General features: G+C 44.2%; 1 protein-coding gene across 1 annotated transcript in view; it reads left to right on the top strand.

Moving 5' to 3' along the window:
- The window catches only part of LOC130131690 (protein NLRC3-like), a 35,665-nt gene extending 14,426 nt beyond the window's left edge, over nucleotides 1–21,239 (top strand). The window contains exons 4-7 of the mRNA XM_056301473.1: nucleotides 4,408–4,581; nucleotides 9,057–9,230; nucleotides 9,404–9,450; nucleotides 20,713–21,239. Of these exons, the coding sequence (XP_056157448.1) occupies nucleotides 4,408–4,581; nucleotides 9,057–9,230; nucleotides 9,404–9,450; nucleotides 20,713–21,239 (922 nt within the window). The remainder of the gene's footprint in view (nucleotides 1–4,407; nucleotides 4,582–9,056; nucleotides 9,231–9,403; nucleotides 9,451–20,712) is intronic.
- Nucleotides 21,240–24,867: the final 3,628 nt, after the last annotated feature.

The following is a 24,867-nucleotide window of genomic DNA, read 5'->3' as shown; positions in this document are numbered from 1 at the left end:
TTCACGTTTTCCCCCCGGACCTCTCCAGTGATTTCCCTCCGTGTCTCTCTACCTGGACCCCTCCTATTCGGACTTGACTACCTGGATCTCAGACCCGGACTTCCTCGGACAACCCCTTGCTCTACGGACTCGGACTTTGGTAGCCAGGCGCACATCATCTCAACAACGCCCACCTGAGACTCACCTGTAATTTTCCCCTGTGGCAGTTTTGTTTGTTTTTCTTCCCTATAGTAAATCACCCTTCGGGTTATCCCGGTGCTCTGTTGTCTGTCTGTCCTTTTGGGTTTCGCTACATTGGCTTCTGGTCTTCATTCGTGAAACGTAACAAAAATGGTGGATTGCTCCCTCCGGGTTGGGGATGAGTTTTTGCCTCAAGTGAAGGAGTTCATATATCTTGGGGTCTTGTTGATGTATGTTGCTGGCTGCCTCTTCTGCACTACTATAAGTTTTTACTCCGTTATCCTAGTGTATGCGCATATTATTGAGGGGCATCTGGAAGTGTATGGCTTCACCCTTAAGGATCTTCTTAATGTTTGTCTACGCTTTATGTTGTCACAGCGTCCTTGCAGAGTAATCATGGTAAATGTAAATCCTATTTCCACTGAGTTTAACCGTTTTCTTCTCCCATGCTTTTTTTCAATACCATCTCCTTCACAGTAAATTGCTGAAAGTCGAGGACAAGTAAGGAGGCTGTCCTGCTTTAGGGTTCGGTGCAAGCTCTGTGGGTGCATCGTATCTGGAGGTCCGTGTTTATTGTGAGTTCCTCATGGAGCCGTTTTTCCATAAACAGTGCAACCGAGTCGTTCTTTGACTCGGCGTCCTCCTGTATGCCATATATCCAGTGGTTAAATTGGGATTTCTGAGGTGGGGGATCCCTAGTTGGAGGGGCACGGCGCCAATATAAATCAAAACAGATTTCGCACTGATAGTAAAAAAAACTTCTATTTCACTGCTGTAACTGGAAGCTATTGTAACCGGTTATTTTCTTGCCCGGTGCGGGATTCGATACGGGGTGTACTGCACCACAAGGCGACATCACTAACCGCTCGGTTAAAGGGTCAGACCCGTTAGCTAGGGACTAACGTATCTTATTACTAGTTTACACTATTAAAGTTTTCTCTTACTTAGTATGTGAATCTGACTGTCAACTGTTTTTATTATCCCCTCCTCCCTCGCTGAACTGCGCGGGTAAATTAGAGCGGTAACAAAAAGAATGTGGTTTCAAATAAAAGCTAACTTAGCTTTCTGTGTAGCTAACTAGCTAGCTAGCTGTTTTCCTCTCCAGACAAATCCATTTTGCTCCCAATATACCTTTTTGAATCAGCTAGACAGCTGGCTAAAGTTAGCTGCAGCTAACTACCATACATTTATTTTGCTAACTTTCCTCACTCAGTCGAGTGCCCGCTAGCAAGAATAGATCATGTTAGCTGCCTGGCTAAGGTTATATTTTTCTCTCCACACCATCACACGACACTGCCCACAAATCCCTTTATGTATTGCTCCATGTGATGTACCTGTTGGGCTTCCGTAGCTATGACGTAGGATGTAAAGTGTACACTGTCGTGCATTCAGTAAACGGACACATGTTGAACTGCAAGCTAGCTGTATGTCTCGTCATTACAAAACGATATTACACTCCCCAGAAGACAGCTATTTTTGCTTGCTATTAGTGTACAGACACATTTTTTGCTATAGTATTGAACTGTCTGGGTGCTAGATCTAGCTCGCAAGTTAAATAACCTATCATTTACCTCACTCAGTGCACGGTCATCTGCTCTACTCTGCTGCTCGCTTCTGGATTCTGAGCACACTGGCACGCTTGTTTTTTGACGTCTCCAGATCGCGCGCTGACACGAGACACAACGAACCAATGATGATGCAGCAGCTTGAGTTTGCACTGCAGATGTCAGTGTGGCTCGTATTCATCAACACCAGAGCACTCTCTATACGGCGCTGGGTATAGCCCAACCAACAACATTACTTTAGACTTATTATGAGGTGATCAATATTCTTTTTAAATTAACAATTACAGTATTGTAGCGAATTCGGGGGGGGGGGGCAACCACAGGAACTGCCGCGGCCGAGACACGAACCCGTATCGCCCGCACCGCAGGAGACATCGCTAACCGCTCGACTAAAGGGTCCGACCCGTCGGCCAGCGTGTCTACTTATCCATGCACGTTACACTACCCCCCTCCTTCGGGAAGCGCGTCCCCGCGCTTAAGCATATCAGCTCCTTCACGCCTCTGGGCGCATACACTTCCGATGGCCTTACGGTCTCCCCATCCCATTTCTGACACCAATATAGCGAATTCGGGGGACAACGCAACCACAGGAACTGCCGGGGCCGAGACGCGAACCCGTATCGCCCGCACCGCAGGAGACATCGCTAACCACTCGACTAAAGGGTCAGGCGCGTCGGCCAGCGGCCAACGTGTCTACTTATCCATGCACGTTACAGTATATTTCTATGACGATCTAAGGTGCCGGATCTGAGATCTGCTTGGTTCCAATTTTGATCCTAGGTGCCGGATCTCAGATCCGGAGAGATCCGGCCCAATTTAACCCCTACATATATCAGTACATTACTCTTCTGGACATTGCTTCCAAATCGTCTAGTTGGTCCATCACAGCTTTCTGCTCCGTCATTAATTCCTGCAGTGCACAGTTCGCTTCGGTGTTCGACGTCTCGACTTCTTCCATGCGAGTTAAGGCAGCGTCCACTTTCTCACTCTGCTCTCCTATCTCAGTAGTTATTTCTGAGAATTTGTGATCAATGTCTTCTTTGAAATTTTTCAGTTCGTTTCTCATTTGGGCTGTGATTTTGTCCTTGACCGATTTCAGGTCTGTTTTCGGTCATTTCGCAAGGCTTGAATCTGCTTGCTAATGTAATCCGGGCTAGTTTGAAATGACGCCGTAGCATCGTCAGCATCAGACGATAGCATGCTTTTCTCGTTGGCCGAGCGCTTTGTTTCTTTACCTTGGTTGCCTGGGTTTCTTTTGGTCTTTGGTTTCGTTGAGACTCCGCTCATTGTCAAGGGTCTTAGGTCCTCCTTAGGTTACTTCTCGAGTTCTGGCGGAATTTAATGTGTTGGCATGAGGGCGTCCGCAGCTCAAGGCTTTGTGCTGCTCTACTGTCCCACCGGACCTGTAAATTATTTTTAGTGTTTGTAAACGATTGATCTGTTTTATTGTGACCTTCTTTTTATTTCTGTACTTTCACTTCATATAAAACACACACAAAGTAGTAACAGTAGTACCAGTAGTTGTAATAGTCGTAGTAGGCAGCAGTAATCATTGTACTAGTAGCAGCAGTTACAGTGGAAGTAGCAACAGTAGTAGTAGTAGTAGTAGTAGTAGTAGAGACAGTAATAGTACTACTACTAGTTGCCTTTAAGTTGAATACTTCACAGCCTGTACTGCATGGCAGGTCGGTTTTCTGTCTCAATGAATTTACCAACCACTGCTCTGCCGACGAGATTATAGAGTATAGATTATGACTAATTGAAGACTTGAGTGATTATGACCGACTATTGCAAACTGTTGTCTTCTCTCACATGTCTTTTCTCTCTCTCTCTCTGAATGATGTCTTCTTCTTTCTCTTCTTGTGTGTGAATGGTGTCATGCGAGTCTCCCTTGTGTGCACGTGCAGTCAGTCCTCCTCCCAGGTCTCCATGGTGATGGTGGTCTTCACTTGGACACTGCCTGGCATTCCCCTCATCACATTTTCTTTTTATACATCTTATAAATCCATATAATTTTATTTTTTTTACATGATGCTGGTCGCGTGGATTGGGTCCTGGACTGTTCCGGTGGCGTCTGGACACTGCTTGGCATCCTGCACATCATATTCTTCATAAATTTAATAAGTCCATTATAATTCTGTTCATCCTCTTTCAATGTTGTATTGTGTAAACTGTGTAAACACAACATCCATTGCACATTGTCTGTCTTGGGAGAGAGATCCTCCTCTGTTGCTCTCCCTGAGGTTTCTTCCTGGTTTTTCTCCCTGTTAAAGGTTTTTTTTTTTAGGGAGTTGTTCCTTATCCGATGAGAGGGTCTAAGGACAGGATGTTGTGTTGCCGTTAAGCCCACCCATTTGTAATTTGTGATATTGGGCTATACAAATAAAATTGACTTGACTAGTACTACTACTAGTAGTAGTAGTAGTAGTAGTAGTGCTAGTACTATTCCCAGTTGTAGTGGGACAAGTAATAAAAGTGGCAGCAATCGTAGTACTCTTGTAGTAGTACCATTTGTAATCTCTGTGTTCAGATGAGTGTTATCATAAAGTACTATTATCCAAACTTGTAATGATGACAAGTAGTAAAATCAAAAGTATTAAAACATTATAGAATTGTGTGTGTGTGTGTGTGTGTGTGTGTGTGTGTGTGTCCGTCCATTCAGGTTGAGGTCCTGTAATCTGTCAGAGAGAAGTTGTGAAGTTGTGTCCTCGGTTCTCAGCTCCAACTCCTCTAGTGTGAGAGAGCTGGACCTGAGTAACAATGATCTGCAAGATTCAGGAATGAACCTGCTCTCTGCTGGACTGGGGAGTCCACAATGTAGACTGGAAACTCTCAGGTCAGTATTCCTAAACCTTTTCAACACAGGACCACTGCAATCCCCATTTATGTCCACTTTACTACATCCTAACCTGGGTGGCCTTTTCTCTCATTGGACGAATTGCAAACCTTTCAACTGCTTTCCTTGAGCGCATACGAAAGCAAAGAGGTCATGTCAATGCATTACAAATCAATATAGTCTTGTTTTCAGAGAAAAAAATGAAATAGTCTAACAGGCATAGCAAGGCCTTCTTTCTTACCATATTCCAACTATATATTTATAATTTTTCTTGTTTCAGTTTGCAGTGTAACTGTTTTCACCTGAAAAAATACTGCACTGGTTAAGATTATATTATAGTGTATCAAACACCCCTTAAATATTAATGTGCATGTATAAACACTACACGTCTGGCAAACCCTAACGTGTAGTGAGGGTGAACCTGGAATGTCTGGCGGAGGCCCCTGTCCATGAGGTCTTCAACTTCCACCTCCGGAAGAAATTCTCATGTAACCCGAGGGAGGCTGGGGACATGGAGTCTGAATGGGCCATGTTCAAAGCCTTTATTGCAGATGTGGCAGGTAGGAGCTGTGGTCATAAGGTCATCAGTGCCTGTCAAGGTGGCAACCTAAGACGCTGGTGGACACCGGTGGTGAGGGAAGTCGCCAGGCTGAAGAAGGTGGCCGTTCAGGCTTGGTTGGCCCAGGGGTCTCCTGAAGCAGTAGACAGGTACCGGGAGGCCAGAAGGGCTGTGGCGTCGGTGGTCATGGAAGCAAAAACTTAGTTGTGGGAGGAGTTCAGCAAGGCGATGGAGGAGGACTTTCGGTTGGCCTTAAGGAAGTTCTGGCAAACCATCTGGTGACTCAGGAAGGGGAAGCAGGGCCTGACTGAGGCTGTGTTCAGCCGGGGAGGGGAACTGCTGACCCGGACTGGGGATGTTGTCGGGCGGTGGAAAGAACAGTTTGAGGAGCTCCTGAACCCGGCTAACACGTCCTCAGTGGAGGAGGTAGATTCTGAAGACTCAGGGTAAGCCCCACCCATATCCCTGGCAGAGGTCTCTGAAGTAGTTAAGAAGCTCCTCAGTGGCAGAGTGCCAGGTGTGGATGAGAGTCGCCCTGAGATGCTCAAGGCTCTGGACGTTGTTGGGCTGTCTTGGCTGACACGCCTCTTCAGTGTCACATGGAGGTTGGGGACAGTACCTGTGGAGTGGCAGACGAAGGTGATGGTTCCCATATTGAAAAAAGGGGACCAGAGGGTGTGCTCCAATTATCGGGGCATCACATTGCTCAGCCTCCCAGGGAAAGTCTACTCTAAGGTGCTGGAAAGGAAGCTCCGACTGATTGTCGAACCCCGGATCCAGGAGGCACAATGCAAATTTTGTACTGGCCATGGAACAATGAACCAAGTCTTTACCCTTGCGGAAGTGTTGAGGGAGGCATCTGGGTTTGACCAGCCAGTCTACATGCTTTTTGTTGACATGGAGAAGGCTTATGACCATGTACCGTACCCCAGGGCAATCTTTTGGGGGTACTGCGGGAGTACGGGGTACCGGGGCAGTTGCTACAAGCCATTCAGTCCTTGTATAACCAAAGTGAGAGCTGTGTCTGCATTCTCGGCACAAAGTCAAACACTTTTCGGTGAGTGTCGGACTCCGCCAAGGTTGTCCCTTGTCTCCGATTCTGTTTGTTATATTCATGGACAGGATCTGAAGGCGCAGCCAAGGTGAGGAGTGTGTCCATTTTGGGAACCTCAGAATTGTATCTGCTCTTCGCAGATGATGTGGTTTTGTTGGCTTCATCAGAACGTGATCTCCAGCGCACACTGGGGCAGTTTGCAACTGAGTGTGAGTCAGCACCTTCAAGTCTGAGGCCATGGTTCTCTACTGGAAAATGGTAGATTGCTTCCTCTGGGTTGGGGATGAGTTTTTGCCTCAAGTGAAGGAATTCAAATATCTCAGGGTCTTTTTCACGAGAGAGGATAGGATGGAGCAGGATATCGACAAGCGGATTGGTGCAGCATCAGCAGTAATGCGGATGTTGTACCGGAACATTGTGGTGAGGAGGGAGCTGAGCTAGAAGGCAAAGCTCTCAATTTACCAGTCAGTCTTCTTTCCAACCCTCACCTATGGTCATGAGCTTTGGGTAGTGACCGAAAGGGTGAGATCGTGGATACAAGTGGCTGAAATGAGTTTCCTCTGTAGGGTGTCTGGGCTCAGCCTTAGAGACAGGGTGAGGAGCTCGGACATCCAGAGGGAGCTCGGAGTAGAGCCGCTGCTCCTTCGCATCGAAAGGAGCCAGTTGAGGTGGTTCGGGCATCTGATTAGGATGCCTCCTGGCTCCTTCCTTTGGAGGTTTTCCGAGTAAATCCAACTGGGAGGAGACCCCGGGGTAGACCCAGAACTCACTGGAGGACTACAGGTCCAATCTGGCCTGGGAACGCCTTAGGATCCCCCAGAAGGAGTTAAATAGTCTAGTGTGAAAGGTATATGTGTAATTTTTGTTTGATTTCTTTGATTTGGTGGGGGGTCTGTAGGCTAGAAGCCATGTCAGAGCCTATAGGTTACCTCGCTGTGTTCTGTCTTGTCTCCCTGTTTTTTAATTTTTAATTCTTATCCTCTTTGATTTTATAGAGTTTGATGGGTTTTTGAAATATTTTAAAAAAGGAAAAAAAGAAAAAGGAGGTACCGGAGGGTGTTGCTGGGGAACGGGAAGTCTGGAGTGCCCTATTTAGCTTGCTGCCACCGCAACCCAACCCCAGAGAGCAGCTGATGATAAGATGAGATGTATAAACACATGAATGTGAGGTGAGGTGGTAAGCCTGTGTAGAGGTTCAAGTTGTAGTGTTTTTGCCTGTCTTTTAAATGTGGAGGTAGAGGCCACAGGTTCGGGGGTCAAGAGGAAATTCATATTCCTATTACAGACATGCTGTTGGAGTGGCGGAGGCATCACTTCCTCTAGCAGTGTATTCACACTCACATCTCTACTATGACAAATGCAAAAGGATGCATTTACCTCAGCAGCTCTCTGAGCACACAATGTGTCCTCATCACTGTACTCCCCCTCAGAAGAAAACATGACAGTGTATTAATGACATCATCTATATGCTGTATATTCATCACATGATCTATAAAGGTATGGAGTTCTGGTTCACTGTTGGGTTTGATACCTCTCTGTGGGGCTTCATGACTGTGTGTTTTGGCTCCGTTAACATCAGAATTTCCCTCAAACCTGCAGATGGTCAGTACCCTCAGCCACATATACTCACATCACAGCTGTGAAGCATAAACTCTCATTTACAGAGACTATCTGCTATCAAAGAGGTTTGCTTGGAGCTGCCAGCAGCAGGGCCAGAACACACACCTTTCTGGACCCCAACCATGTTAGACCACCCCTCATTATTAGAGATGGACAACTTCTTCACTGGAGGATCTTCTGGCAGAGATGGACACCCTCCTGCCCTGTTTAGTTCACTTTTTTATGTTTGTTCAGTTTGCTACACATCATATAAATTCTTGATGTGTTCTACAGTGTGCTTACATTCACAACACTGACAGAATAAGGACAGGGAATACTTACCACATTGGATAATGTTTTATATTTAGTCTTGATTTGTGTCCAAGATCTCTTCATACAACTACGATTGCAGCTACTGTAAAGAATATCAATGAAATGTTTGCATACCAATATGCACCCTAGTCTGATCATGTGACCTGAGTTGACAGAGAAAGATGTTGACCACCGTGGTGATACCAGTTAACTCAGATTGGGTTGGTTTGCTGGCAGCCATACCAACATGTACCCTGGCTCTGCCAAATGACAGAAGCTAAGCAGGTGTGGGCTTGGCTAGTATTTGGATGGGAGACCTGGGAAAACTGAATTGCTGCTGGATTTGGTGTTGCTGGGCCAGCAGGGGGCAGTCTTCCCTCTGGTCCTGATCACAAAAAAAAAAGCAACACAAAAAGCCAATCCCCTGGTGCAGTGACGGGGACAGTGGTGTAGGAAATGCCGTCCTTCTGATGAGATGTTAAAACCGAGGTCCTGACTCACTGTGGTCATTAAAGATCCCATGGCACTTATCACAAAGAGTAGGGGTCCCCCAGTGTCCTTGCAAATTTCCCAACCTGGCTCTCTCCATCAGGCCACCTAATCATCCCCCCAGTATGACTGGCTCAATGATTCCTCCCTCTCCACCTCAAGCTGGTGTGTGGTGAGTGTTCTGGTGCAAAATGGCTGCCGTGTATCATCCAGGTGGTGCTACACATTGGTGGTGGTTGATGTCAGTCCCCCCTTCTCTGTGAGGGGCTCTGGGTGTCCAGATAAAGCCCTATATAAATGTAATGATTATTATTGTTTGGTTTAGTGAAGCTGAAACTTATTCAGGAGCCCTGATTATGTTGAACATGTTTCATGAGACACTCTTACACATCAACAGCTAAAAGAAAGTAACGTGTGTGTGTGTGTGTGTGTGTGTGTTTGTATGTGTGTGTGTGTGTTCAGGTTGTCGGGCTGTCTGGTCTCAGAGGAAGGTGTTTCTTCTCTGCTCTCAGCTCTGAGCTCCAACCCCTCCCATCTGAGAGAGCTGGACCTGAGCTACAACCAGCCAGGAGACTTAGGAGGGAAGCTGCTCTCTGCTGGACTGGAGGATCCACACTGGAAACTGGACTCTCTCAGGTATGGACAGGCTGGATGACCCTCACTCATCATGTCTTCTACAAGGATGTCTCCTCCAAATCTGATGCTGGATCAGACTGGTTCTTCTGTAACAGTGGACAGGACTGATATTGGATGGAGATTTATTAAATGGAGGATGTGCTGGTGTGACTGTGTTTCTCCTCCACCCCTAGGCTGGACCATGCTGGAGTGTGCAGGCTGAAACCAGGCCTGAGGAAGTGTAAGTGTGTGTTTAGTCTATTCATGAGAACAAAGCAGATCACATTCAACTGTTTCAATGCAAAGTCCATCCACACAGCAGTGTGTGACATCCATTCATTCACATCCTGCTGGGATGCTTTGAGTGGCTGTTGCATCTAGAAAAGCACTATACAAAATGCAACTTGATTGATTGACTAAAGATGATGGTTGACATGATGTGTCATCATCAAACTGGTGAGAAATTAACAGTCATTAGGTCTCATTTATCAAGGAACTTAAAAACCATGTATGGCGACCGAGTGAAGCAGGCGCACAGAGAGCAGCTCCTGAGCGATTTCTTAAATCCTTACTATTCACATCATCAGTAAACCTCGAATGTACTCAGTGTTGCTGGAACGGGCTACAATATAAATCTCATAGTGTTTGTCAAAAATAAGACCGGTGCCCAGAGAGGAAAAACTACGACCACGGACCCTACCGTGCCTCCAGACCAGAGTCTAAGCTAACAATGTCTACCGCTCCTGAAGTAGCCAACTCCACTTTAACCATCGCTGAACTGGAGAAGAATAGAGCAGCGATTTCTGCCAAAATACAAGCTTCAGTGTCTCCTATTCAAATGACCTTAAATGTGAATCAAGGTGGAGGATTTTGGCTCTCGTGCAATGGGTACTGCAGGCATTGAAATACAGCTGAAACAACTCCAAACTTAAAACGGACAATACAGAAGACCTTGAACATCTCTTTCGTCAGAACAACATCAGAGTAGTTGGACTACCCGAAGGTTTCCAGGGACGTTCGACCACAGATTTAAATGTTTCGCTGACATTGCAAGACGAATCGTTCACCTCACCACCAGAGCTTGAAGTGGCACACCACACATTGAGAGCGAACCCAGGGGAAGGAGAATGGCCCCGACCCATGATCGTTCGCTTTCTACACTACAAACAGAGGGCCCAGGTATTCGCCCTATCGAGAAAACGAGGTCAACTTGTATATCAGGGTCAACGGATCTTTATTTTTCCAGACATGAGCACCGAGCTGGCCAAGAAGCGCACTACATTCCTCACAATCAAGTCCAAACTCTACAAGAGATATGAAGTTCATCCTCTGCCATCCAGCTGTACTTTCACTAACACACCAGGGCGTGGAGCACAAGTTTCACGCTGCAGAAGAGGCTGAAACGCTCTACAATCAACACCTGGTGAACGTATCTGAATAATACGTACTGCTGAGGCTTTCCTGTTGGGTCCGGGACAAGCATCAGTTATGTAAATAATTAAATAATTACAGACGTCACGGTGGGCAGCTGATTTAGCGACGGTACGCCTCAGCCCTTTTTTGGAACTTGATTATTTCAACCTGACGAAAGTTCCTCGTTATAACACTAACCTTTGATTTTGGATTGCGGACCTCTACCATCAGAATATGGACGTTTGAACTAAACGTTAATTGCGGATACTACGATTGGACTTTTTCACCACTGCTGTGCTTGCCATAATACCGGCTCCCTTAAGCCCAGTACATGAAAAGCGGAGTCTCTTCAGACAACTACGTCAGTCACTGAATATAGTAGACTACGTCGGACTTTTCTTTTTTCAATCTGCAGTCATCTCAGAATCACAAGCTGCTTCTTAAATGGTTTTGACACTTCAATGTAATGGTGTGGAGTGTGTGTGTGTGTGTGTGTGTGTGTGTGTATCTATGCATACGTGTGTGTGTGTGTGTGTGTGTATATATGTGTGTACACACATATACATATACTAGGTTGTTTTTTTTCTGGCATTCTTGTGCTATTCTGCTCTGCTCCGGTTTTAGTTGTAAATCTGTCGGTGTGTGTTTACAGTACATATGCAAGCTCGGTAGTGCTCTCTGTTTTAAGGATAGAGGGATAAGAAGGATAGTGCTTTCATTTAGTTATTCTGGAGGTTAATAAAACGTTTTATCTGCAGCTCATCATAGGAAGATGAGCACAGGTACAAGGGGGGGGGGGACTGGTATGGGGGGTTGTGTTTTCATTTTGCTTTTTTTTGTTGTTGCTTTTTTCTTTCCATTACCTGCTTTTGCATTTGGGTCAGCGTGTGTCTGTCACTCTTCTTGCTGCAGTACCTTACTGGGTTCACACAACAACTTTTCAACTGAACCAAATCGCTATATCCCATTATCATTTGATTTTCAGAGATTGTTATGACAAATAACCCAAGCAGTTTGCTGAGAGTGAGAGGCTCCATCAAAGTTATCTCGTGGAACGTAGGGGGCCTGAATGGACCTGTGAAGCGTGCTAGAGTATTTTCTCACCTGAAACACTTAAGCAAAGACATCCCATTCTTACAAGAAACACACTTGCATACAATAGACCACCAACGACTTAGCAGGCCATGGATAGGTCATATTTTTCACTCTACATTTAGCCTTAAAACGAGAGGTGCAGCCATCTTGATTAATAAAAAAGTAAATTTTATCCCCTCTAATATCATCTGTGACTTTAACAGGCAATATATTACAGTAAGTGCTCCCTTTATCAAACCCTAGTTGTTCTTGTCTCTGTGTATGCCCCAAATTGGGATGATGTAGATTTTATAAAGAAACTTATATCGTCGCTTCCTGATTTACACATTCAGAAGCTAATATTTGGAGGAGACATTAATTGTGTGATGGATCCCAGTCTAGACAGATCTAGCTCGAGAACAGTTACACCTTCCAAGATGTTGCAAGTGCTGGCTATCTTTATGGATCCATGCGGCTGTGTCGACCCATGGAGATTCTCTCATCCAACTGACAGGCACTATTCTTTTTATTCACATGTCCATAATTCTTACTCCCGTATAGATTATTTCTTTATAGATAAGAAACTTCTTCCTACTGTAACCTCAGTTGAATACTCCTCTATAGTTAATTCTGACCACTCCCCTGTGATACTTGACTTAAGCCTTGAAACCGTCATAGAGAGAGTCGCTTCTGGAGATTGGATTCCATGTATCTGTCTGACGCTAAATTTTGTAGTCTTGTCCCCCAATCTATTGACCTCTTTGTGGAGACTAACAAAACTGATGATACCAGTCCATCTCCACAATGGGGAACCCTTAAAGAGAGACTGGTATGCCCTTTCTGAACACATTTTTTAACATTGGGAGTTTGAATCATAACCGAAAATAGGTGTGGTTTTATGAATTTAAAGCTATTGGCTACTGTCTTTCCATGCATTTCGCATGCGACCACGGCATGATGCGGCACGGCAGTGCAATACAACTTGGCGAAGAATATGTTCGATGATACAAATAACTTGGATAGATAGATGATAGATGTTTAGATAGATAGATAGATAACAATACGTCATAGCAAGATCGATAACAAAGTCTCAGCAAAATAGCACAAACTCGAGCCAAGTAGCTAGCAGGAGGGGGTGAAAGAATGGCTTTTCCGTGTTTTTATAACATCTCGCCACGAACAAAACCTATAGGCAAATTGACTGGTTTCTACGTATCCACCGGCACAGTTTTTCATTGGACACCATCTACAGTCAATCATATCTCTCTCGAGTGGCCGCAGACGCGCTGTTTTGGCCACTGAATTTCTTGTGGTCACATTCCAACTCGGAACATAGCCTATCAATAGGAATTTTCAGATTTTGATGTCAGTATCACTTTAAGGTATTCCTTAGGGGTGAGATCATTTCATATACCGCTCACAATAACATGCACAAAAGAGACAACAACGCGAGCTTACAGAGGCAATAGCTGATCTAGACCACCGATGTTCCATTTCATTATCTCCTGAACTGTTTAAGGAGAGACTTGCTCTCCAAACTAAATTCAATCTTTTGTCCACAAAGGATGCAGAGAAGATGCTGCTTAAAGCTTGGGGAACATTGTACGAACATGGGGATAAGGCAGGGCGCCTTCTCGCACATCAGTTGAAGGGCAGGATGGCCTCACAACAAATTTCTAAAATAGCCAATAACTCAGGTTCACTGACATCTAAACCCTCTGAAATTAGTGACATTTTCAGAGCCTATTATTTTGATCTGTACAAATCTGACTCACCTGATGATGCTGACATGTTAAATGTCTTTAATGGGCTCAGTATTCCTAAATTAACGCCGGAACAGCACAAAAACTTGGAGACACCGCTAAATCTTAACAAAATAATGGATGCCATCAAGTTAATGCAGAGTGGGAAATCCCCGGGACTGGACGGCTATCCTGTGGAATTTTATTAGAAGTTTTCCAATCATTTAGCACCTTTGCTTTTAGTAATGTTTGAGGACTCTGCGAAAAGGCACACTACCACCAACACTTACTCATGCCTCTATTTCACTTAGGATAAAGATCCCAATGTATGCTCTTCTTATCGACCTATTTCGCTTCTTAATGTTGATGAAAAGCTGCTTGCTAAAGTCGTTGCAGGTAGAATCGAGACTATTTTGCCCTTTATAAGGTCCATTGACCAAACAAGATTTATTAAAAACCGTCATTCCTTCACAAACATACAGAGACTTCTTAACATTATTCACTCCCCAGCCCCCCTGTCTTATCCTGAGGTGGTTATATTTCTTGATGCAGAAAAAGCTTTTGATCGAGTTGAGTGGAGCCATCTGTTCCTCACATTAAAGCAATTTGGGTTCAGAGAGAAATTTACATCCTGGATACGCTTACTGTATACTAGGGCTGTCACTTTAAGACCAAAACGGTAACACTTTAGTACGGGGAATGTAGTCACCATTAATTAGGTGCTTATTAACATGCAAATTAGCAACATATTGGCTCTTAATTGGTCATTACTACGTACTCATTAATGCCTTATTCTGCATGGCCTCATTATACAACCAGTAAGCCATTAACTATGAGTTTTCCCTCTATAACCTCAGAAGTATTGCTTATTAGTAGTACCGTCTCAATATGCTTTGCTTAGTATGGCCTTTATAAGGTGGTAGTACCACAAGAAGAGTTATTCTCCCTTACTAACACTTAATGAATATGGTCTGTTCTTACATAACAACACACAAAACTACAAGTGTTCATAGTGTTAAATTACTCTAAATTAAGTTTTTGTTACTCAGAATATGTTCCCCATACTAAAGTGACATCTTGATCATTACTAATTCACTAGTAATTAAGTTTTTTTATGTTCCCCATACTAAAGTGTTACCTAAAAAACATATTCGATATTCGTGGCAGAATTGTACCCATATTCGAATTTGGATTCGAATTTCCACGTAAAAAACGGTCTTTAAAATGGCAAGACTAAAAATAACCCGTAATTTATTGACCAGTAATTATTTTCATCATGCGTTTTACCATTTGTATCCACAAGAGGCGACAAGCAGACAGACAACATATTTCGGTCGAAATAATTAGTGAAGTTTAAGGCAAATTATGAAGTCAAATGTTGCCATATTTTCAAAAACAATTACCACAGAGTATGCTTCTCAAAAAAGTAATAATAATGTCAATAATCCCCACGGTAATTGGGCTGCATTCAGCGCTGCCATGGCAATGTAACGTAGGCTACTAACAGAACGTGGCCTATAAGTAGCCTAGGCAAGCCCACCAAACTAAATAACTCAAATAAATAATAATAGTAATAATAAAATAAAAAATAGTGGGTTATCTGGCCTTTGTAAATACGATTATACATAGCCTACACATAGACCTAACTGGACTGGGAGGCTACAAATGATTCGCCAGGAATATCAACTGGTTAACGTGTTCAGTGTCAAGAGCGGAGCGCTTCTTGTTAACAATATTCCCAGCTGTGGAAAAGACTCACTCAGAACGCACTGATGTCCCGGGAACACTCAGCTAGAGCGGAGCGCTTCTTGTTAACAATATTCCCAGCTGTGGAAAAGACTCGCTCAGAATGCACTGATGTCCCGGGAACACTCAGCAAGAGCGGAGCGCTTCTTGTTAACAATATTCCCAGCTGTGGAAAAGACTCGCTCAGAACCCACTGCTGTCCCGGGAACACTCAGCTAGAGCGGAGCGCTTCTTGTTAACAATATTCCCAGCTGTGGAAAAGACTCACTCAGAACGCACTGATGTCCCGGGAACACTCAGCTAGAGCGGAGCGCTTCTTGTTAACAATATTCCCAGCTGTGGAAAAGACTCGCTCAGAATGCACTGATGTCCCGGGAACACTCAGCAAGAGCGGAGCGCTTCTTGTTAACAATAATCCCAGCTGTGGAAAAGACTCGCTCAGAACCCACTGCTGTCCCGGGAACACTCAGCTAGAGCGGAGCGCTTCTTGTTAACAATATTCCCAGCTGTGGAAAAGACTCGCTCAGAACCCACTGCTGTCCCGGGAACACTCAGCTAGAGCGGAGCGCTTCTTGTTAACAATATTCCCAGCTGTGGAAAAGACTCACTCAGAACGCACTGCTGTCCCGGGAACACTCAGCTAGAGCGGAGCGCTTCTTGTTAACAATATTCCCAGCTGTGGAAAAGACTCGCTCAGAACTCACTGCTGTCCCGGGAACACTCAGCTACTTTCTTGCAAGCTGCGCCAGGTGGGGATATTTTGCGCTACCCAGCATCTTCCACCATAGAAGAGGATTGCTGTCTGCCGGCATCGTTGTCTCTCTTCGGTAGGACCACATCTCTTGGTGCAGTACATTTTCTCGGTCGTCTCTCGTCTCGCCCCTTCCCTTCTATGTTTCTCCAAACAGATCGCCCATTGCCGTCAGGGCCGTTTTCCCTGCGTGAGTGTCTGAGCTTAACGAATGCTCATCTGTCCCACTTTCAAATCTCACGGCCATTTCTTCTTTAATGTTTGCGTGCACTTGGTCCTTCTGTTCCTCTGATAAATGCATTAAACTGTGAAAGCGGGGATACAGGTATGCTGCTTTATTCAATAACATGAATGTTGCTTCGTTATTTTTGTCATAACGCTTCCTCAAATCTCTGTCGATCTTTGCGGTCATTTCTCTCAAGCTGGGCATCGCATTAGGAATGGGTGAGCCAAGTTGACACAGTAGTAGTACATGCTGTAAAGGCAGTGCAGCAGAAGCTGTGGGATATTTGTTAGTTGACAAAGCCTCAGTCGCAATCTTGAACGGTCTAAGTATTTCACGCATCTGTTCGACCACGGACCATTCAGTTGTGGTTAGTTCGAGATTTGACCATTTTTTCTCCAATATTACAGCTGCAACAGCTGCCTGTTGTTCCGATGCCCTGCAGATCATTTCATATGTACTATTCCATCGCGTGATGCAATCGTTAATTAATTTATCCGTTTTCAAGCCCAGCAAAGGCTGTTTATCCTCCAATAGGTAGCTGTGGGTAGGTGACCTGCCCAAATGTGCGGCTGCTTTCTTTAGCCTGCTAAGTGTCGTGTCTGTGGCTCTGACGTCTAGCCCTTTACGTACAGCTAGATTGATTGTATGTGCCATGCAAGGTATGTTAACGGTATCAAGGTACCTCTCCACAGCTGCATGCACATAGTTATGTGCATTGTCTGTTGTGACTGCGATCACCGATTCACGGGGAATGTGAAAATCCCTCAGTGTGCCAGAAATGCACTCTGCGACATTTTCTGCAGTGTGGCTGCTTCTCAAGTCTTTCGTTTGTAGGACAAAATCGTTCAGTTCCCACGCCTCCCACATTACGTGTGCTGTAACTGTAACATAAGAGTCTGTGGCTATAGACGTCCACCCATCTGTAGTGAGTGCAATTTCCTTATCGCTTAGTATCTGGCGTACATTTTCACAAGTAGTATCGTAGAGTTTCATAATGTTTTTAGTTATTGTGGTTCTGCTCGAGATAGTGTAACGTGGCTCAATTTCACGGAGCAAATCTTTAAAGCCACCACCTTCCACGATGCTTATTGGCCGCATGTCTTTACATATGAATTTGGTGAGTTGTGAAGTGATCGCCTCTTTTCGTGTAGAGGACAGAGCAGCCGAAGGTGAGAAAAACGTTGTCAGCATCAGTTGTTTAGCAGCAGCAGACGCACCAGCAGGGTCCTGCAGTTCTTTGTATTCGGCCGGATGATGGAGCTGCATGTGAGACCGTAGGTTGGTCGTGGAACTATGGCATGCTAGTTCACGCTCCCATAGTTTGCATATTACCTTGTCCTTGTTTTCAGTCATTCCATTTACAGTCCAAAAACCAAAGTGTTTCCAAATCGCACTCCTAAGATTCTCTGGAGTGACGATCTTTCTGGTATGCTGATCATCGGGCTCGTTGTCGGCAGCACCAAATTCCTCCATTTTCTCGTTTCTGGCTGCAGCCTAGGCCTACGTTTCCGCTCCATGGACTTATGGGTAATGGACTTATGGGTAATTAGAGCTGGAATTCTTGCCGTAGCCTACTTTCGGCATTTTTTACATTGATTAATTAATAATTTTAAAGTACAATCAATGTATTTATTTATTTACTTACTTACTTAATTCGAATTTCCCCATTTACGTTCGAATCTCGTGTTTTTATGCAAATTCGTAATTAAATTCGATATTCGAATATAATGTGACACCAGTACTCTATACTTCCCCACAGGCCTGCATATGCACCAACAATCAGCAATACCAATTCTTTCCCCTCTCACGCGGGACATGTCAAGGATGCCCGGTTTCCCACCTCCTTTTTGCCATTGTTATTGAACCGCTATCAATGGCTCTTAAAACTAAGAAGTTGTTTTCAGGTATCAAAAGAGGTGGTGTTGAGCACAAAGTATCCTTGTACTCAGAGGACCCACTCCTTTACGTTTACATTCCAATAAGTTCCATTCCACATATTTTAGCCACTCTCCAATCCTTCAGTAACTTCTCTGGGTAAAGTGAATGCTTTCCTATTAATCAATTGGCCAAGGAAATAACCCAGTCGAGCAGTCCCTTCAAATTATCTAGCACCAGGCTTAAATACTTAGGAATAAATATTACTACTTCCATCCACTCTCTATGTGAGTATGTGAGGGAAATCTTACAGCTCTAACAACAAAGGTGAAAACTGATCTGCAGAGATGTAACAGCCTACCCCTCTCCCCAGCAGGTAGAGTACAGTCCATTAAAATGAACGTGCTCCCCAGATACATATACTTATTTCAATGCCTACCTATTTTTTTTTACCTAAACAATTCTTTCGCCAATTGGAGTCAATAATTTCACATTTTATATGGGGGGGGATCCCAAGAATTCATAAATCTCTGCTCCAGAGGGGGAAGTTAGAGGGGGGACTTAGTCTATCAAATTTTCAATTATATTACTGGGTCGCTTACATGCATAAAATTGCACTCTGGATCTCAGACACTGATGATAACTGGATTCAGTTAGAAACTAACTTGTCATTCTTCATCCCCAAAAGCACTGGTGTGTAGCAGTCTTCCATTTAAGGCTAGACAGCACTCCTCTAACCCCATGGTAATTACCACTTTGAAAATCTGGCAACAAATTAGGCAACAGTTCAGCTGAAATTCTCTACCCCTAGCTACACCTATCTGCAACAATCAACTCTTTCAACCAGCCAAGATTGATTCAAGATTTGCCGTCTGGTGCAGATAAGGCCAATCCTGCCTGGGTGATCTTTATGTTGATGGCCTGTTTGCTAGCTTTGCACAATTACGTTCCACATTCAAACTTGGAACATTCTGATCTGTTTAGGTATTTCCAAATTCGCAACTTTGTCAAATCCAGCACCCCAGCATTTCCGCAGGCTCCGCCGGCCTCGTGCATTGACCATCTTCTTGCAGTTACTGACTTGTCAAAAGGCCATATTTCTTTTATATACAATATTGTATCAGCAGCGACTCCCCCTGCTCTGCGTAAGATCAAGACTGGCTGGGAGACTGAACTTGGTATCACTCTGTCTGATGATTGGTGGGACACAGCAATATGTGCCATACACTCATCCTCCTCTTGAGTGTATGGAGTGTATGGCCTCTGTGTTTGCGTTAGTAAGCATACGTGCAGGTATAACAATGTGCGGGTACATACATCTTGGACTGTGGCCTCGTGATTGACATGTGATTTGGTGTATTACCAATTGTCCATACCTTTTTTTTTTCTCTCTCTTCTTTATGTTGTACAAGTGTTTTATTATCTTTGCTTATTTAATTCACTCATTTATTATTATTATTATTATTGCTGTTGTTGTTGTTGTTTTTGATGTTAGCTATTAGGGGGAGACGGTGGGTATTGGTGTCTTCCCCTTTTTTATATATATATTTTTTTCTTTTATTGTGTGTTTTTGTTGAGGTGCAGGGGTTGGGTGGGTTGGAAGGGTGGGTGGGCGGGGAAAAGAAAATGTGAAAAATGGTGACCTGTAAACCCAGTATTGTGTTTTTATTTGCTTGTTTTTCACCAATAAAACATATAGATAAAAAAAACGAATGTTTTTGTGGTTCCTTCATACTGAGGTTTCTACATGAAAAGTGGATTTATCAGCTTTTTTGCACATCTGACAGAAATGTATGAAATGTATGAAAACCTGAGACCACACCTAAGATGTGTGGAGCCTCCACAGCTCCACTTTTATGCAGAAACCTTCATTTTTATACATTAAATAGTCTGATTTGAACAGACTCTGTCCTCTAATATGGAAATATCAAGAAAGATTAACAAAAGACTTGAGAAAATCATGTTTTCAAACAATATTGAAGTGAGATAAAATGTTTAGAATGATTAACAGACTACTGGAAAGACTTCCTGTGATTGTCCCCTGTGTAATATTCATTTAATTACTGAAAAAGAAGATTTAAAGGGGCAAAATACTGTAGAGTCCCAGTGTTAATGGGCCGACCTTGTGTTATAGAGGATTTGACAAGAGTGTCTTTTCAGGGACAGGACGCATTTCAGATTTTTTTTTTTCCCCTGAGAATGACGAGAGACTTTTGAGTTGATTCTGATTCACCAGAGCCCTGCTGTTAAAGTCTATTAAGACTACATGAAGACTATTATTAAGACTGTATTCAGACTAATATTTGGACTAATATTCAGACTATTTTAATACAGTCCATAATCTCAGAGGTGGACTGAACAAGGAGCAGTTATTTTAATTCATGGTAAATAAGGTCACGTGAAGGTGCCTCCAGTTTATCAATAACTGGTATTCATCATAATACACACAAGAGTGATAGAAACGTCATACCTCACAACACGTGATAAATACAGTGGCAGCATAATTCATACCTTCATATAATTATAATTCATATCATTCATAAAACTATACGAGGAAACTTACACATTTATGAACATATTCTGAGCATATTCTGTGACTAAGTCAACAGAAACTAAACAAAGGAGGAACATTAGATCAACAATTGTTGCTGTAATGTGGCTTGTTATCTCCATCAGATGCCTGTGAACTCACACTGGACCCAAACACAGCACACAGAGAGCTCCTTCTGTCTGAGGACAACAGAAAGGGGACAGTGGTGAAAGAGGAGCAGTCGTATCCTGATCATCCAGACAGATTTGACTCCTGGAGACAGGTTCTCTGTAGAGAGAGTCTGACTGACCGCTGTTACATGGAGGTAAAGTGGGAAGGAGAGGTTTATATAGGAGTGACTTACAGAGGAATCAGAAGGAGAGGAGGAGATAATGACTCTCTTCTAGGACGAAATGAAAAGTCCTGGAGTCTGTACTGTGATAGATATATATACAATGTCTCTCATAATGATAGAAGAATAGAGATACGTATGTCCCCCTCCTCCTCTGACAGAGTAGGAGTGTATCTGGACTGGTCTGCTGGAACTCTGTCCTTCTACAGAGTCTCCTCTAACATACTGACACACCTCCACACCTTCACCTCCACATTCACTGAACCTCTCCATGTTGGGTTTGGGTTTTGGTCACGTGACTCCTCAGCATGCCTGTGTTAGATAGAGGAGGTAGAGACGCCTCCTGTGTCCTGGAGGAACACTCACTCTTCTGCCCACAGACACCTGCTGACATGATAGATCACTCTGTACAGGATCTCTCACACACACACACACACACACACACACACACACACACACACACACACACACAGGTCGAATTAGAACAGAAATCATAGCCTCATAAGATGGATATACAACTTCCTTACTGAGAGGCAAACAGTATGTCCACCTCCATGGAGGACAGTCATCTGTCAGCAGTACTCAGACTGGGGTACCACAAGGTGGTGTCCTCTCACCTTTGCTGTTCACATCATACACCATCATACACTGTGCTAGTCATCAACATATTGTACAATGATAAAATGTGCAGATGATGTGGCTCTGATAGGGCTTTTAACTGAGGATGAATTCTCTTCTTAATGGTATAGTATGTGTTTTTCAACTGCGTAGTGGAATGGCCCAGCAGGTGCGGTTTCCTGCCCAGGCACAGTGTTGAGTGGGAAATGTTTGGCCCACCTTTTCTAGGCCGTTCTCCAAATGGGGTGAGCAGTGTGGTCTCTAAATAGGGCTGCTCAGACACACAGGGGTCTACTGGAAACAGCTGCCACTTAATCCCAGCTGCTAACGACCGTTGCCCTGTGCCGCTGGCGTGCAGAGTTCCAGCTAAGAGCTCCCAGCTCATTCAGACCTGCTCCCATCACTGGATACTCCATCGCCGCCAGACTTTGTGAGGTCAGGGACTCAGATAGGAGAAGAAGATACCCGCACAGAGATGGTTTTTAAAGTGGCATGGAGGTTGCATTTCTCCTAATGCCACTGACGTGATTGTAGAGGAGATGGTTCTGATGGCAAGGGGGACCCCAAGACAACCGGCACCTCCTCACATCTGCAGGAGGCTGCCGGAAATCCAGTTTTATGGAAACCTCCTCAAAGCATGCCACCACAGCTTGCTTTTCTGTTGGGGTGAGCTCCCTTAGCCTTATGTCTTCCCAGACTCACCCACAAGGCAGCGGGGCAGTGGTTGATAGGTGCCAGGGCATGTCCAACAGGTGGGCCTGCACACCAAATCTCTAGGGCCCACTGCTGCTCCAAGATCCCCTGCTAAGTTAGCCTGCGGCCGCAAGACCCCAGTTACCATGTGTGGCCACAGGGAGGCCTGGCAGGAGTCTTGGTGAAGGAGAGGCTATGTACTGGCAAGGGAAGGCTTACACGCTAGGATGCTTCCCTATTCGCCACAAAGGCTAGCCAGCGGCAGCAAGCTAAGGGCAGGAGGGACGCAAGCAGGTTGGAAGAACACATGCACCTTCCCTCCAACTACACACTGCTGCACTAGACGCATCAGAACATCCTGTGGGCAGCCACACACACACACACACACACACACACACACACACACACACACACACACACACACACACACACACACAGATGAGTTATAGAGGCGTTACAGAGCTGAGATTAACCACTTCTACAACTGGTGTTCAGATAACTGATTGATTGTAAACCCAAAGAAAAGTAAAGAAATGATCATTGACTTCAGAAGAAACTCCACTCTGTCCCCTGTAATGATGAACAATGTGACCACTGAAAGTGTACAAGAGTACAAGTACCTTATTGATAGCAAACTAACATGGGATGCTAACACCAATGCTAGGCTAGCAAAGGCTCAACAACGTCTCTACTTTTCATAGGAACATAGAAGTTTTAATGTGGACAGAACTACGCTGACACTGTTTGAGAAGACCTTCATCCAGAGCATATTGACCCAACGCTGAATACAAAATATTCAGCGTTGGAGGGGAACATTGTCAGTCCAAAACAAGAACAAACTGGGCAGAGTTGTTAAACTGGGTGGCAAGATAACTGCATTGCATACATGACAGACCACTATACCATGAATGTAGCTCACAAGATCATAGCAGATCCACTGCACCCTCTATGGTGTGAATATGCACTTTGACCTTCAGGGTGAAGGTGTAGCATGCCCAGGATGCGGACTAAAAGAGGCTCCACATCCTCTCCCACGTAGCATTCAGCTGCTTGACAAGCTCTGATCACACGCTCTGAATCTGGCACTTCATGCACCTGATGTCCTTTCGATATGTGCTGTCATGTATCGTCGCCGGTGTTTTCTGATATTCTTTTGTTCTCTTATGCTCTTTGTACAAAGCAAATTCCCCTAGAGGCAATAACGGTTTCATTCATTCATTCTACTCATGTCTCTTCTCTCAGTGTCAAGTGTTAGCGCTTGCCTTTGTAAGGACATCAGCAGAGCTTGTGATAGGGCTGATTTCTCAACTTGACTACTGTGGCGGTGTGTGGCAACAACTGCAGTGTCAGAAAGCGTTTAGCTTGCGGGATTTTGGGTGCTTCCATTTTAATCTCGGGCAGGAGACCGTTTACAAAACCAGCAATCTATTTTTCTGGGACAACATTTTCAACCCCCTCGCATAATGCATCTAGCTCTTGTCCTGTTGCCATTGACTCCCAGTGACAAGCTTTTTAAACTCTTCCCATAATGGGGTCTTTAAGCAGGAAGCTCATAGTTGGTTATAATCACACCAATTTGGCGAATGAGCCATTGCACCACCTGCAGCTGATTTAGGGCAGCTGTCAAATCAGCTTTGGGGTCGGGGAGCCCAAGAATCAAATCCCTAAGCTGTGAGGGGGCTCCATGGCCTTTGATAATGAGCCATCACAGGCTCCCGCCTCTTCATCCATCCATCCATCAATCCATTAACCAAGCCACTTATCCGGCTCTCAGGATGCTGGAGCCTATCCCAGTAGTGATTGGGTGGCAGGCGGGAGACACCCTGGACAGGCCGCCAGACCATCCCAGGGCCCACACACACACACACACACAAACACACACACACATTCACACTTAAGGACAATTTAGTACCCCTCATGTATATATTATATATCCCTGTTGCTTCTGTATTGTATTGTATTGTATTGTATTGTATTGTATCGTATTGTATTGTATTGTATTGTGTTGTGTTGTATTGTATTGTATTGTATTGTAGTACGTGTTGAAGCATTGTATTGATGACATTAGGTCACTAATTTGTAATAGCCTGCCCAGGGATTATGGGTGAAAATTAGCTCATTAGCTAACACCAGTACATTTACATTGAAATTGTTGATTAATGTGCACTGCCCCTGCTAAATAAATGTTATATGATGTAGTTGAATGGGGCTGGGATCTAACAGCACAGGAGAAGCATTAATGATGGGATACATGCTATTATGTGTTTACCTTCTCACCATTTGACTCCTAATATGCTGATGACACTCTGTATTTTATAAGTTTGCTTCTAAATCGTGTTGGGTAACGGCTGCCCTAAGTGACTAACTGCTATTTTCACATGTATTGCTTAAAAATGAGTGTTTTTAATTGATCTGTAGGTGACCTCAATACACATGATCTCATTGTTGTGTCACCTCAGCACCCACTTTATTTGCACGAATTCACTCTCAGTTCTGCTACCAGTCATGTTATTACACACCACAACACTGGACATGAATTAATGAAATGGTACATCATTTAAATATATATTTTTAGATTTTACATATGTTAAATTACATATTTTTACCACAAATGTTGTGTCTTTGTGTTGTGTTTGTG

This window comes from Lampris incognitus, chromosome 21 (genome assembly GCF_029633865.1).
Source record: "Lampris incognitus isolate fLamInc1 chromosome 21, fLamInc1.hap2, whole genome shotgun sequence".
NCBI lineage: Eukaryota > Metazoa > Chordata > Actinopteri > Lampriformes > Lampridae > Lampris > Lampris incognitus.
Note: the sequence above shows the minus strand (reverse complement) of the source record. Positions and strands in the feature narration are given on the sequence as shown.